At 43.2% G+C, this 13,811-nt stretch overlaps 1 protein-coding gene, 1 long non-coding RNA gene and 1 pseudogene across 3 annotated transcripts; 1 reads left to right on the forward strand and 2 right to left on the reverse strand.

Moving 5' to 3' along the window:
* Positions 1-913: 913 nt before the first annotated feature.
* Positions 914-3,015, forward strand: LOC143627313 (short-chain dehydrogenase TIC 32, chloroplastic-like). Its single transcript, XM_077097161.1, has 8 exons — positions 914-1,121; positions 1,473-1,704; positions 1,790-1,869; positions 1,994-2,147; positions 2,256-2,334; positions 2,451-2,535; positions 2,597-2,643; positions 2,718-3,015. Exons 1-8 carry the CDS (start codon positions 1,013-1,015, stop codon positions 2,880-2,882), a joined length of 951 nt encoding a protein of 316 aa, XP_076953276.1. The 5' UTR covers positions 914-1,012; the 3' UTR covers positions 2,883-3,015.
* A 206-nt stretch (positions 3,016-3,221) lies between these two features.
* Positions 3,222-3,771, reverse strand: LOC143627314 (uncharacterized). Its single transcript, XR_013152575.1, has 2 exons — positions 3,633-3,771; positions 3,222-3,522 (listed from the first exon to the last, which is right to left on the reverse strand). It is a non-coding gene; the product is annotated as an uncharacterized LOC143627314 (long non-coding RNA).
* Positions 3,772-12,500: 8,729 nt separating this feature from the next.
* Positions 12,501-13,771, reverse strand: LOC143627256 (aquaporin PIP1-2 pseudogene; annotated as a pseudogene). Its single transcript, XR_013152562.1, has 2 exons — positions 13,237-13,771; positions 12,501-12,700 (listed from the first exon to the last, which is right to left on the reverse strand). The product of XR_013152562.1 is annotated as an aquaporin PIP1-2 pseudogene (transcript).
* Between the last annotated feature and the right edge of the window lie 40 nt (positions 13,772-13,811).

Genomic DNA, 13,811 nt, shown 5'->3' on the forward strand with positions numbered 1-13,811 from the left:
GAATATGAAGCGCCCCATTGCACGAAGGCTCACTATAGTAAAATCTATGGCTCGCATGACATTTTGTCACGAACGAGACTCAAACCAACGACCTCCCGTAAATAAAGTAACAAGAGTACTATTAGATTACTACTCCTTTGGTCTAGAACATTCGTTCTAGCCCTTTTGAATAAGTTCTAAATAATAACTTTTTTAAAAATTAATTGTATGATTGTTATATTCTCAATACAAAAAATTAAAGTTACTTTAAGTAAAATGCATATATCAAACAACCACTGAGATCTCTATATTAGTTTAATACCAAATAGCTGGAATTAAAGTTAAGAATCTTTTTTTTTAATTATCTATTTTTATAATTATCAAAGGTGCATTATTAGTATGAATCTATTCGTATTTCACAATTCATCACTCCTTGTTGATCAATTTTTTAAAGTTAACCGAATTAGTTTTGGAAATAAGATAAACTTATTTGTTTAAACTAGTATATATAGGGTTTAGATTAAATACAAATGAAATTAACGTGCCAAACGCGAGAATCAAGTAGAGTAATTATATATACAAGTAGGGTAATTATGTAATTAATCTATAATAATTACTCTATGATGTAATTACATAATTACTCTATGATGTAATTACATAATTACTCTATGATGTAATTACATAATTACTCTACCTGTATATATAATTACTTCACTTGATTCTCATGTTTAGCACGTTAATTTCATTTGTATGTTAACCTTCCCCTAGATTTAATTTTCTAATATAATAATGCAATCACAATATATGATCTCTATCTAATCACTAAAACTTGAGTTTTATTAACAGTGATGCAAATCCACTGATCATCTGTATAAACATTGTGAGTTTAATTAAGAAAAGAGACAAATATTCAACTCCAGATTCTTAGAGTGTATATAACCCTTGGCATAACTTGTTACACAACCTTAATCAAGCAAAACTACTATAAAAACCTGAAAACCATCCATTGTTGGTGTATCTAATTCTTGAAAGCATGACTTGGCTAATTGCATGCAAAGGAGAATCAGGGTTCTCAGCCAAAAACACTGCTGAAGATGTTACAAAAGGAATTGATGGTCATGGTTTAACTGCCATCATTACAGGTTTGTTCCTCTCTTCATTTTAATAGATATTCAAAGTTTCCGCGATTTGTAGGTCGTTTTGCTTTGAGAATTCAACTGGGACTTTCGTTAACCGTCCATTAGAACAGAAGCCAGCATGAACTTTGAAAAGAATCTTGATTTTGTGCTTTGTTTTATGTTTTCTTTTTTCAAAAAGTGGCTGATGAAAATTGTTTGTGATTTCATGAAAGATTTGAGACTTGGCTCACGAAATATTGTTTACATGATATTTTTGATAGTTATATATGCCTATAAGGCTATAAACATTATGAACTTTTATGCTTTTGTATCTTTTGTTTTTCATCATCTAATAAAAAGGTTTGCTGTTTTCAGGACCTACAAGTGGTATTGGTCTAGAAACCGCACGTGTGCTAGCGTTGCGTGGTGTACATGTAGTTATGGCAGCCAGGAACATGGAAGCCGCTGCAAAATGCAAGGAAGACATAATAAAGGGTATCCCTGGTGCTAGGATTGATGTTATGAAGATTGATGTGAGTTCGTTGGAATCTGTCAGAAACTTTGCAAATGAGTACATTTCCATGGGTCTACCCCTCAATATCCTCATGTAAAATGCAACACAGTTGTCTTTAATCATGTATATATTTAATTTGAAGTGCACTAGTCGAATCGACTGATTTTGTCGTTTGTAGTTGTAATGCAGGGGTGATGATGTCTCCATTTTCCCTTTCTAAAGACGGAATTGAGAGTCAGTTTGCAACTAACTATCTTGGTACGTCTTCGACCAATGTTTTCATGCATTGTGTATGTTCTGTTTCATATGTCAGTATGTCACACTTTTGTTTCTACTAGGAAAAATATATTCATAACTGAAGTCGCGTTTACTTAAAATTTAGGACACTTCCATTTGACGAATCTATTGTTGGATACAATGAAAGTTACTGCTAGAAACTGCGGTCGTGAAGGGAGGATTATTTTAACTTCATCACTACTTCATAGGACGACTTACAAAGGAGGGATTCGGTTTGACAAGCTAAATGATGAACAAAGGTACGTATCAATTAAGTCCGTTCATTTAGCATGTTTTCTAATGGACAAATGAAGACCAGATTCATGACATGTTTAATCTAAGCGTTCGCTATACCGTCAACGTTTCAGCTACAATAGTTCCGATGCTTATGGGCAAGCAAAGCTTGCTAGTATTCTACACGCTAAGGAGCTAGCCAGGCGCCTCAAGGTAATTATTAGGATTGTTAATATATCAAACACATGATTACCATGTACTTAAATAAGACCATACGGGTCGTTGCTAAGTCGTGTTGTGATAAATTGCATTTTCATCGTTGAGTACAGGAAGAAGGGGCGGACATAACTGTCAATGTGTTGCATCCTGGAGTCATTCCTACCAATCTTTCACGTCACTCGAGCTTTATGTCAGGTAATTACAGATATTTCCAGTTGGGTTTGTCATAAACTAATATTTTTCTTCTTTCTTACAGTTTTCATATATGGATTGTTTAAGTACTTTCAAAAGAATATCCCACAGGTTTGTTCTTTTTTGCATCTTCTCCCACAAGATGTAAGTGATTAATGGCAACTGTTACTTGATTTTGGTTTCAGGGAGCTTCAACTACATGCTATTTGGCATTAAACCCACAGGTGAACGGAGTTAGTGGCGAGTATTTTGCTGACAATAACGTGGCGGAACCAACTGCTTACGCCAAAGATGCCGAGTTGGCAAAGAAACTATGGGAATTCAGTATGGAGTTGACCAAGTCAAAGTGAACTAGACAAGTACAATTCGGTGTTTCTTCTGTAATACAGTCCATGGTTTCGATTCTCTTTTCGGTTTGTGTTCTGTGAATGATGTTTGAGTGCTGTTTTTGTGTGTTTTTTATAGAACCAGGGGAGTGTGGTGTGTATATGTAATGTTGTGTTTAAACATGTATATAAAAATAAAAAAGATTATAAAGAATAGACTGTGTTTACTTCGCTTATACTTCTGAATATGTTCTTCACGGTTCTCACTCGCCATGTTCGCATTCACTAGCCGTTTAGCTTATGTGGAGAATAGACATCTATTTAAATACTTGGAGCATTTGAATTTTTCGATTAATACATTCATCTTCAAGACGAGTTCTTGTTTCACTCATTCATTTAATCACAAAATTGATTAACAAAAACGGTTAATATTATGAAGCATGAACCATAAAGCCCAAGATTCCATATTATAACTTCAAATCATAACAAGTTTATAGACAAACACAAAGAGCTTAGATATAAATAGCATCGATTTTAGGACCATAATTACACACACACCATCTCAAATTTAAGACCTGCTCTTGAAGGGGATGGCCCTGATGACAATTTGATGGTACACAGCAGCAAGTGCGGCGCCAATGAACGGACCAACCCAGAAAATCCACTGCAAAATTTATAAAACGCGCATTAACCCTTTTGCTACATTCATCATAAATGTACAAAAATTATATCAAAATGCAATCTTGACGTATTTTTAGAATGTTGACGACTTACGTGGTCGTTCCATGCATGGTCCTTGTTGTAGATGATTGCAGCTCCAAGACTTCTTGCAGGGTTGATCCGGTTCCAGTGATGGGGATGGTGGCTAAGTGAACCAAGAACACTGCGAACCCGATTGGGAGTGGGGCCAAAATCTGAAAACAGTTGCAAGTTAGATGTGAAGCTACAAGTTGTAAACAAATGCCTATTGGGCCTGATATGGGCCTGCATAGTTTCAGGCCAGATTGATTGTTATGTCTAATGACCTATAGGTTTTATAGTGAAATGACAAATATGACCTTCCACTTAAAGCTATCTAGAACATTCATGAGTATGACCATGAAAAGCACTAGTGGACTAGAAAACATAAAGAGAATGCACTTCACATGTGAACATCATCATCACTAACATAAATGCCAAAAGAAAAGAAAAAAAAAGGATATATAGGCATAAAGTTACTAGCCAAACTTTCCAATATTCTCCTCACAAGAAAAAAACAACACAAAAGGTAGTCTGGTCATTATCCAGAGAATAAGTGGAAATCTATTGTGATCCCTTTTATATTTACATCAGGGTTTTTATGTCTTTTAGTATGAAAAGTATAGAATGTGACAAAAGAGTGCAACAATTAAAGACAAGGGTGTATGAAACTTTTGTCAATAAGAAGTTTAACTTAAGAATACTAATTAAAGTTAGATTAATCTTTAAGTAAGAGACTTATGCTATCCATTATCGTAAATCGGTCACCAAGAAACTCGAGATTCTTTATTAGTAGTTCATATGCGCATTAACAAAAGCTAATTAAGGTCTTTCAACATGAACCAATATGGTGTCATGTTGTAAGTTAAAATTACTTAATTCTATAAAAAATTTGTGGATATGCACAAGATAAAATATCAGCTATGGATACAAGTATAAATGTTGTAAGAGTGACATACCGGAACATGTGAGTCACTACACTTCTTTTGGCATCGGTGGCCGAAAAGACGGTGTAAACAAGGACGAAAGTACCAACGATCTCAGCACCTAGCCCACTACCCTTGGTGAAGAGGTAGGTCCCAGCAGAGCCCAGTTGGACCCGCAAGACTCACCTTAAACAGGGACGTCTGTGCAACGACCAACTGCTCCAGCAGGACCCACCATGCTCGGAGAACCTTACGCGCAGTACGCCAGCTGTACATGCAGGGAAAGCCTCCCAATGGTGAAGTGCCCCGCCTGTTCCCGCAGCTGCGGATACAAGCCATCAGGGAAGGCTACCCGCACTAACAGCAAGGCTACACGCACAAGGCATTACCTACTTCAGTAGTCACATGAAGGAATGAGCAAGGCAGGAATACTCCCGCCTAAATGAGCCAGTCCGTATGCTTCTGGAAGATCTTTCGTACTATACCTACCAAGGTATGGGCGGAACAGACAATTTGACCAGAACAGCCCATGAACCAATCACAGGGTGACAGCTCACCGACAACAATACGAGGAGGAGCACCCTCTAGTACTGTTTGTCACTATTAGCCGCTGCCTACTCACCAACCCTTACGATGGGACGTGCGCAGCCTACAGTTGGTGGAACAGTGCGTAGCCGGCAGTAAAGGAACAGTGTACAGCCGACCTTTACTGTTGGCCGTAGCCTATTCACCAACCAGCATGGCCTGTGCGTAGTCCACTGTTGGTGGAACAGGAATACTATTCAGCCGGCTGTACCTTCTAGGAAACCTACCTTCGGCTATAAATACTCCAACACCTTGGAATGGTAAGGACATCATCTGATATCTCAATCTTATCTAGCAATCTCTTAATATACACTTATATTCAGAGCAATCTAGTCTGATTCTCACGCCGGAGGGTGGTCACAAGGAGGAACCCCCCCTTCTCAGTGACGAGCTTACGGTGTCTGTTTTGCAGGTCCCCTGAAGAACAACCTTCTCTGCTAGACCTCATCCTCGTGGGAAACATTACTTAACCCCCAGATTATCTATAATCTGCCCAGGCAAGAAAACTACGCTGTAAAGTACTGAATTATCAACTCATCGATGACATTCTTTACAAGCGTAACTTTTTTGGCCCACTTTTGAGATGCGTGGACAACCAAGATGCTGACTACCTCCTAAGGGAAGTACACAAAGGCATCTGTGGAATACACGCAGGTCCCCGCGCTGTTGTAGCTAAGCTAAATAACGCGGGATACTTTTGGCCGGGGATGCATACGGATGCGCTGACATACGTCAGAAAATGTAGGTCTTGCCAGCTCTACGCACCCAACACGCACCGCCCGAAGAATGAACTTCTTCCAGTCACCTCTTCATGGCCATTTCAGAAGTGGGCCATCGATGTGACAGGCCCATTTCCTACAGCAGCAGGAAATGTTCAGTTCCTAGTGGTAGCCATCGACTACTTCACCAAGTGGATAGAAGCAAAACCCTTAGCCCAAACAACCGCGAAACATATCAAAAAATTTATTTGGGAATTTATTATTTGTCGTTTTGGACTTTCACAGAATTTGGTGAGCGATAACGGCACCAACTTTGCTGACAAGAAGCTACAACAGTGGCTGAAAGAACTTCAAATCACCCACACCTTTACCTCAGTGGCACACCCGCAAGGTAATGGTGAGGTGGAAAGAGCAAATAAGAGCATCGTCGAAGGCATAAAGAAAAGACTCTTGGAACACAGATCCGGCTGGGCGGACGAGCTTCCGCACGTCCTTTGGGCAAACAGAACGCTGAAGAAGGCCAGTACGGGAGAAACCCCGTTCAGCCTCACTTATGGCACTGAAGCCATGGTCCCGGTCGAAATTAGTTTACCCTCACCAAGGGTCTTGATTCAGCCAGAAGACAATGATGCGGAAAGACGGTTGGACCTTATGCTAACCGAGGAACGCAGAGACTTAGCCGCAGTGCGTGAAGAAAACTAAAAGCGACAAATGCAAAAGTACTACAACACGCAGATAAAACTCTGCAACTTCAATATAGGAGACTACATACTGCGTAACAACGAGGCTTCGAACCAAGAACGCCCAGGAAAGCTGGCCCCGGTCTGGGAAGGGCCTTACATTATTAAAGAAGTCCTGGGAAAGGGCGCATACCGGCTCGAAAGGCTCGATGACACTCCCATCCCAAGAACATGGAATGGAGCTCAATTACGCAAATGTTATATGTAGATCAATTCCAAATTTGTAAAGAAAAGGCCTAGAGCCACTTCTAATGGAAATGATTCTCCTTTCACAATGTGTTGATAGCCTTACCTTTAGACTTATGAACTTCCCACACTGGTGCAGGTATTCACCGCATAAATGGGGGAAGAAGTAAGTCGTTACGTGTGGAAGGCGGCAAAACCCGCATAAACACAACGCTAAAAATAAGGAAAACCTACACGCAGGTCAGATGTAAGTAAAGTTTTGCATCCTTGTAAGTGCAAGTGACGGTCTTACCCGCACAATCACGAACAAGGAAGCAAAACTTCAACCTATCATCTACCACGTTCAAAGGTTAACTTATTCTGAACACTTAGAAAATTTCAAAGGAAAAGATGAGAAAAACTTCCACGCAGGTCAGATATAAGTAAAGTTAAGCCATCCTACTAAGTGTAAGTGACGGTCATACCCGCACAATCATGAAAGAGGAAGCGAAACAAACTTATAATTTACCACGTTAAAAAGTTAACTTATCAAAGTACTAAAGGAATTGCTAAGTTAGATCAAAACATGCGTAAGATAAACAAGGCAAAGAACTAACACAATCTTTATTTCATCAAAATTCAAATATTACAAAGAGCTATACAAAAGCAAAAATCTATGCTAATGGTGGAAAGGGATCTTCAGAATCAAGCTTCAGGACCACTTCCACTTGGACCCGCTCCATCAGTAGAGCGTGGTGGTTCAAGGAAAGCTTTAAGGATAGCTAGCCCATCATCAGCAGCAGCGACTTCGTTCACCTTCTCCACCACCGGATGCGGGAAGGCGGCATACTGATTCACTGCTTGGTCGTAAACAGCTTCAGTATCAACATTGTACAAAGGGAAGTTGGAAGGCGGGATGCCTTTCTCAACGAACCCTAGACCAAGCAGGAAGCCGGCATTTTCCCCATCCTTATGAGAAGCGTTGAGGGCTGCGCTCATAGCATCGTCATAAGACGTCTCTGAGAAGACCCGATGCACAACCTACAAGAAAATATACAAGTATCAGAACCCTTTCTACTTACAAAGAAAAGCGTAAAGACATGAAAAGCTTACCTGAGACAACGCTTCTCGAAGAAGCCATTCTTTGGCAACCAGAGCTTCTTGGAGGGCAGCTTGAGCTTCGTTACGGGCGCGTTCGGCTTCACTCTTGTTGAGATTGGCAAGCAACACTTCTTTAGCCGCAGCCTCTACGACGCCCTTTAGTTTCCGCTCAGTATGGTCAAGCACCCCCCTCTGGTCCAAGATCTCCTGGAGCTTTTTGGCGTCTTCCATCGCCAAGGCATCATGAGCCTGCTGGAGAGCCTCTAATTTGACTTTAAGCTCTTCATTCTCCACGCGTAGAGGCTCAGCAACAGCTTCAGCCTTGGTGGCCCTCTCGGTTGCGTTCCTCGCAGTTTCCTTAGCCAGCCGAAGCTGTTCATTAACAGCTTGGGCAGCCTTGGAACGGGCCTCGAGTCGAGCCTGAACTTCAACCTCGAGGGCCTTGAAGGCCTTCTCCTTTTCCGCAGCCACTGCGGAAAGCCTTTGGTTCTCCTCCCGGACAGCCCGCGCCTGAGCCACTTCTTTAAGGCGAGCTGCTTTTAACTTGTCGTTTTCACGACAAAGCAGCTCGACGCGCGGCTGCATCCGGGCCAGGAGAACCCAAAGCTCATTGGTTAGCCTACCCTCCTGGTAGCTAGCCATGGCTTCCCCCAATGCACCACTAGGAGCAGCGTGACGAGCCCATTCCACGCACTCCACAGGGGTGCGAAGGGTTGTTCCTCGGCGAATGTTCCATCGTGGAACATACACTTCATTGAAATCCGACACTGCAAAAAACATAAAGCAGTTAGGAAAAGATGATAAAAAAATATATATATAAAATGGGCCAAAAGAACCCTGCGCACCTGTAGGGTCAATTACAGGCCGATAGCCGCCAAATCCATCACCTGAACCCAAGGGAAATCCATCCAAGAGGTCAGGCAGATGGGAAGGAGGCAGAGGTTGGCGCAAAGCCCCATGCATACCTGACGGATCGGCCGTCGTTGCCGATGACGGAGGCATGGTAGAAGCCGCCGCGGTCGCCGCCGAGGAATCCGCAGCAAAAGTAACCGCCGGCTCGGTGAAAGATGCGGTAAAAACAGCACTCACAGCCGGCGGTGACGTCATCACAGCTGGAACAGTCGGCTCAAAGGAGTGAGCAACTGAACCAGCGGAAGCAGGCGCAGGCGCCTGGGTCGTCGCCTCAGGTAGGCTGACCAAGCCTACCGTCATTGGCGGAGAGGTACTCCTCTGCGCTCCACCCTGGAATGTGTCAACATCCACGCCTGCACAGAGAAGTGTTAAAGGATATATATTAAGCTATGAAGATAAAAGCTAAAGGAAGTTGTACTTACGGGTTTTCTTGAGCCTAAAGGTACGGAGAGGCGGGGACGAACCCGATGGAGCCGGCCTCTTTGCGCCGCTCACCGTCGTCTTCTTGGGCTCTCCGGAGGTGACAGTCGCAGCCTCCGGAGCGGTGGTCTTATCACCACCGGGATTCCCCGCCACCTCTTCGCTCTCGGTCTCCGAATCAGACCGAGGCGCCGGATCGGCAGTGGAGGCCACCTTCTCCTTCCCCTTCCCGCCGGCAGCCTTCTTCTTCCGCACCAACGGAGGACCATCTGCGGATTCCTCATCAGAACATACGATTAAAGGAATTTCAGCAGAGGTTTCAACATTGAGGGGTCGAGGGTCGAATAGCGCCTTACCTGGCCGCCTGGCGCTAAGGATCTCGTGGCCTAGCGGATAGACCTCCACGAACCGATCCGCAGTTTGTTCTAGGATGGGCAACTCGTTCTCGTCTAGAGCGCGAGTACCCATCCGAGCGGGACCGTCAGCCTCCCGCGGGTTCAGGAGCGACTGCAAGTCGTTCCGCTCTGAAATAAACAGGAAAAAAGTTAGAAGAAATTCAGAATCAACAAAAAGAAACAAAGCATACCGTAAGGGACAGAGTTCGAACCGTATTCGAGGACGATCGGAATCTTTCGCGCATCCGCCTCCTTCCACACCCGGCTCATCCCCAACATCACCATCCCGGACTCCGCAAACCGGTAAACCGGAGATTGGACTCGGGATATCTTCGAAAACCATTCCGCCTCCTCGTAGTTGGAGGCGTGAAGGCTGGGAAGTGCTTGCCCGTTCTTGAATTTCATGGCAAGGGGGATGGCGTGAGCGGATATGAAGAAGAACTCCCGCTTCCACGAGCGAAGACTGCGCTCGGTTGCGCAGATCTTCAAACCCTTAATCCGGGTTATCAATGTATACCACCCCTGGATGCACCTCCAAGTGTAGAAGGTCATCAGGCCGTCAACATAGGGCTCAATGCCCAGAATCTGGCACACCCACTCGAAGTGCCGAATCTTGGCAATCGCCATCGGGTGCACCTCGGTCAGGTGCACACCGTGCCTCTCAAAGACACGGTAAACAAACTTTGTCAATGGGAACCTAAGATTCCCATAAACAAAGAATGCAGCATAAACCCCGATCTTGCCTCTGGGGGCATCATACACCGTCTGGTGGGGTTCAGGAAACTCAGGCTCGAGAGACTCGAGCATGAACTTCCTGACGATGTACTGATACAGATCGCTAGGCAGAGCACACTGGCACTCGCCAGCAGTACTCTTGTCATCGGCTGTAGATTCGAGATCACGAGACGACATCTTGCAAAAAGAGAGAAGAAAACGATTTCAAGAGAATGCTCGACTGAAAGATGAATATTCGCCGGAAATCGTTCTTAAGATGAAGAGAAGAGTGAGTGTGGATTACAGAGAACCCTCTCCCCTTTTATATACTAATCGCAATTAATGCGATGAATTTAATGCGGAGGAGAGAGAAATCGAAGGTGCAATGAAACTATGACACGTGGCAAAAAGCAAGCTGGCAACAGCTGTTGAAAGGACGCGTACCATTAATTTCGCGGCCACGCGCCCGAAAACTCGCGCCCACGCGCCTGAAAAAGCGTCTGGAATGACCATGTACTGTCACGTCACCATAACTTCCTGCACGTCCTGACACAGTCAGAAGAAACCGTCGCACGACGTTTCAGAGGTTTGGACTGTTCTTATCCTTTCACCAACTCTTCGAATTTCAAAAAAATTCAAAAAAAAAAAAAAAAAAAGATTCAAAAGTAGGCGGGAAAATACCCCTTACCTTGGTAACCAAGTAACCATAAGACAGGTGCGGGTACAGTGTCAAGGCAAAACCCTTCACATACTTAGCACCCGCAGGGAATTGGCACCAGGAATACCTTGGGAATAAAGTAACCGTAAGACGAGTGCGGGTACAGTGTCAAGGCAAAACCCTTCACATACGTAGCACTCTGCAGGGAATTCAAACCAAGAAGGATCTTCTGGGCCATGCTTGCGGAAACGGGAATAACATCCCCGCATGACGGGATCGTCGAGAACTATATTGTTTGAAACTCCAAGATGGAATTGGTGGTTTTAGCATAATTGATCACTATGTTGAAAACTATCAAAACCCCAGGGAGAATCCACACAAGTGGGACTCAACGCTCCTGACTTGCGAGAAGGCTACAAACCTACCCGCTTCATACCCTAAGATCAAGCAGAAAAGTCGGGAATTTCTGCGTGACATCAGGAAAACCGCGGGGAGAATCACCACGGAAAACCTAAGATCTAAACCCTTTTCAAAACCCCTTGCTAAGTCCAAAAGTTCACCTCACTTATTAATAATTCATGAGAAGAACATTGGACTGGGGGGACTTGAAGAGGTAGGTCACAGCAGAGCCCAGTTGGACCCGCAAGACTCACCTTGAACAGGGACGTCTGCGCAACGACCAACTGCTCCAGCAGGACCCACCATGCTCAGAGAACCTTACGCGCAGTACGCCAGCTGTACATGCAGGGAAAGCCTCCCAATGGTGAAGTACCCCGCCTGTTCCCGCAGCTGCGGATACAAGCCATCAGGGAAGGCTACCCGCACTAATAGCAAGGCTACACGCACAAGGCATTACCTACTTTAGTAGTCACATGAAGGAATGAGGAAGGCAGGAATACTCCCACCTAAATGAGCCAGTCCGTATGCTTCTGGAAGATCTTTCGTACTATACCTACCAAGGTATGGGCGGAACAGACAATTTGACCAGAACAGCCCATGAACCAATCACAGGGTGACAGCTCACCGACAACAATACGAGGAGGAGCACCCTCTAGTACTGTTTGTCACTATTAGCCGCTGCCTACTCACCAACCCTTACGATGGGACGTGCGCAGCCTACAGTTGGTGGAACAGTGCGTAGCCGGCAGTAAAGGAACAGTGTACAGCCGACCTTTACTGTTGGCCGTAGCCTATTCACAAACCAGCATGGCCTGTGCGTAGTCCACTGTTGGTGGAACAGGAATACTATTCAGCCGGCTGTACCTTCTAGGAAACCTACCTTCGGCTATAAATACTCCAACACCTTGGAATGGTAAGGACATCATCTGATATCTCAATCTTATCTAGCAATCTCTTAATATACACTTATATTCAGAGCAATGTAGTCTGATTCTCACGCCGGAGGGTGGTCACAAGGAGGAACCCCACCCCTTCTCAGTGACGAGCTTACGGTGTCTGTTTTGCAGGTCCCCTGAAGAACAACCTTCTCTGCTAGACCTCATCCTCGTGGGAAACATTACTTAACCCCCAGATTATCTATAATCTGCCCAGGGTTCACTTAGTGTTTCTTCATTTGGTGTAACCATGGGCTACAGAATTGGCACCACCTCCCAGAGCGTTGAACTGATTCTTGTGCATGAAACCCTTGACCACACCCGCGCCACAGATGGCTCCAAGGGTCTGCATAACCATGTAGAACACTGCCCTGGTCAAAGATAGCTTTCTTGCCAGCAATAAACCAAAAGTCACAGCTGGGTTAATGTGTCCTCCTGTTTTGAATCAACAGATAACATGATTAACATATAAAGATTATATTTTTACACAAAATAAAAACAACCCATATCATATTAAAGCAAATTGTAACCAATCTAAAGTGTGTTAATAGAAAATTGAATCAATGATGAAACCCAAAGAACAAAAGTTGAAGATAACATTTTCTTTAAAATTAAGTGTATGATTCAAGAAAATGAAACTTTTAATTTAGTACAACAATAGCCCATATCATATCATATCAAGCAAAATTATGTTCTGTTAAACCAGGGTTAGCATGAAACTTTAATACAGTAACAAAACTGGAACTTTAAGGGAAAGCAACATTTTCTTGAGACCAAATGTAAAATTCAAGAAACTTAATCTTGAAACACACTTTTTTTATTTTTACAGAAACTGAAACCTTTAATATCAATTTGGCAATGCATACAATTAGATCAAAACTAAAATTCATATAAAAAGCACTTAACTTTACCAAATTAACAGTTATAAAGCATAAAAGAAAACAAGGGTTTTGTAGATAATAATAACATACCTGAGATACCAGCAGTACAGTAGACAAGTGCAAAGATCATACCCCCAAAATCCCAAGCAATACCTTGAATACCAACAGTCCCACATTTGGTTGGAGACTTGACCACACCCATGACAGTCAACACAGTGATGTACAAGAACAAGAAAGTGGCGATGAACTCAGCAATCCCAGCTCTATAAAAGGACCATGAAGACAGTTCACTAGGCTCAAACAAAGGTGCTGGTGGTGGTTCTTTGTAATCTTTGGTCAGTTTGAGCTGATGTTCCAATGGGTTGTCTCTCGGTGAACTTGTTGGCTCCAAGCCTAACATCTTCTTCCTTACCCTCCATTGTTTCTTACCTTTCTCTCTCTAGAAAAGGTTTACTGTCTCTCTAAGTTTAGGCACAAAGTAGTGAGCTTGTGATGAGAAGTGGAGGGAGTTTAAGTGGTTTTTATAGGTGAGAAGTCATCATGTTAGCTTCTAAAAATAACTTTGGGTTTGGTGGGTTTGGTAAAGGAAATTGATATCTAGATCAAAGTTTGCATATCAAAGGTAACATTTAATATGTTTATGTATAGTTTGTTACAAAAGTTGT

Source organism: Bidens hawaiensis, unplaced genomic scaffold (assembly GCF_021521415.1).
Source record: "Bidens hawaiensis isolate Kalapana, Puna unplaced genomic scaffold, B.hawaiensis_p1.1 tig00004618_1, whole genome shotgun sequence".
NCBI lineage: Eukaryota > Viridiplantae > Streptophyta > Magnoliopsida > Asterales > Asteraceae > Bidens > Bidens hawaiensis.

Coding starts and splice junctions, on each gene's coding strand:
- LOC143627313 (XM_077097161.1), top strand. CDS start 1,013: ATGACTTGGCTAATTGCATGCAAAGGAGAATCAGGGTTCTCAGCCAAA. Junction 2,536..2,596: donor TCACTCGAGCTTTATGTCAG/GTAATTACAGAT, acceptor TCTTTCTTACAG/TTTTCATATATGGATTGTTT. Junction 2,644..2,717: donor TTCAAAAGAATATCCCACAG/GTTTGTTCTTTT, acceptor TTTTGGTTTCAG/GGAGCTTCAACTACATGCTA.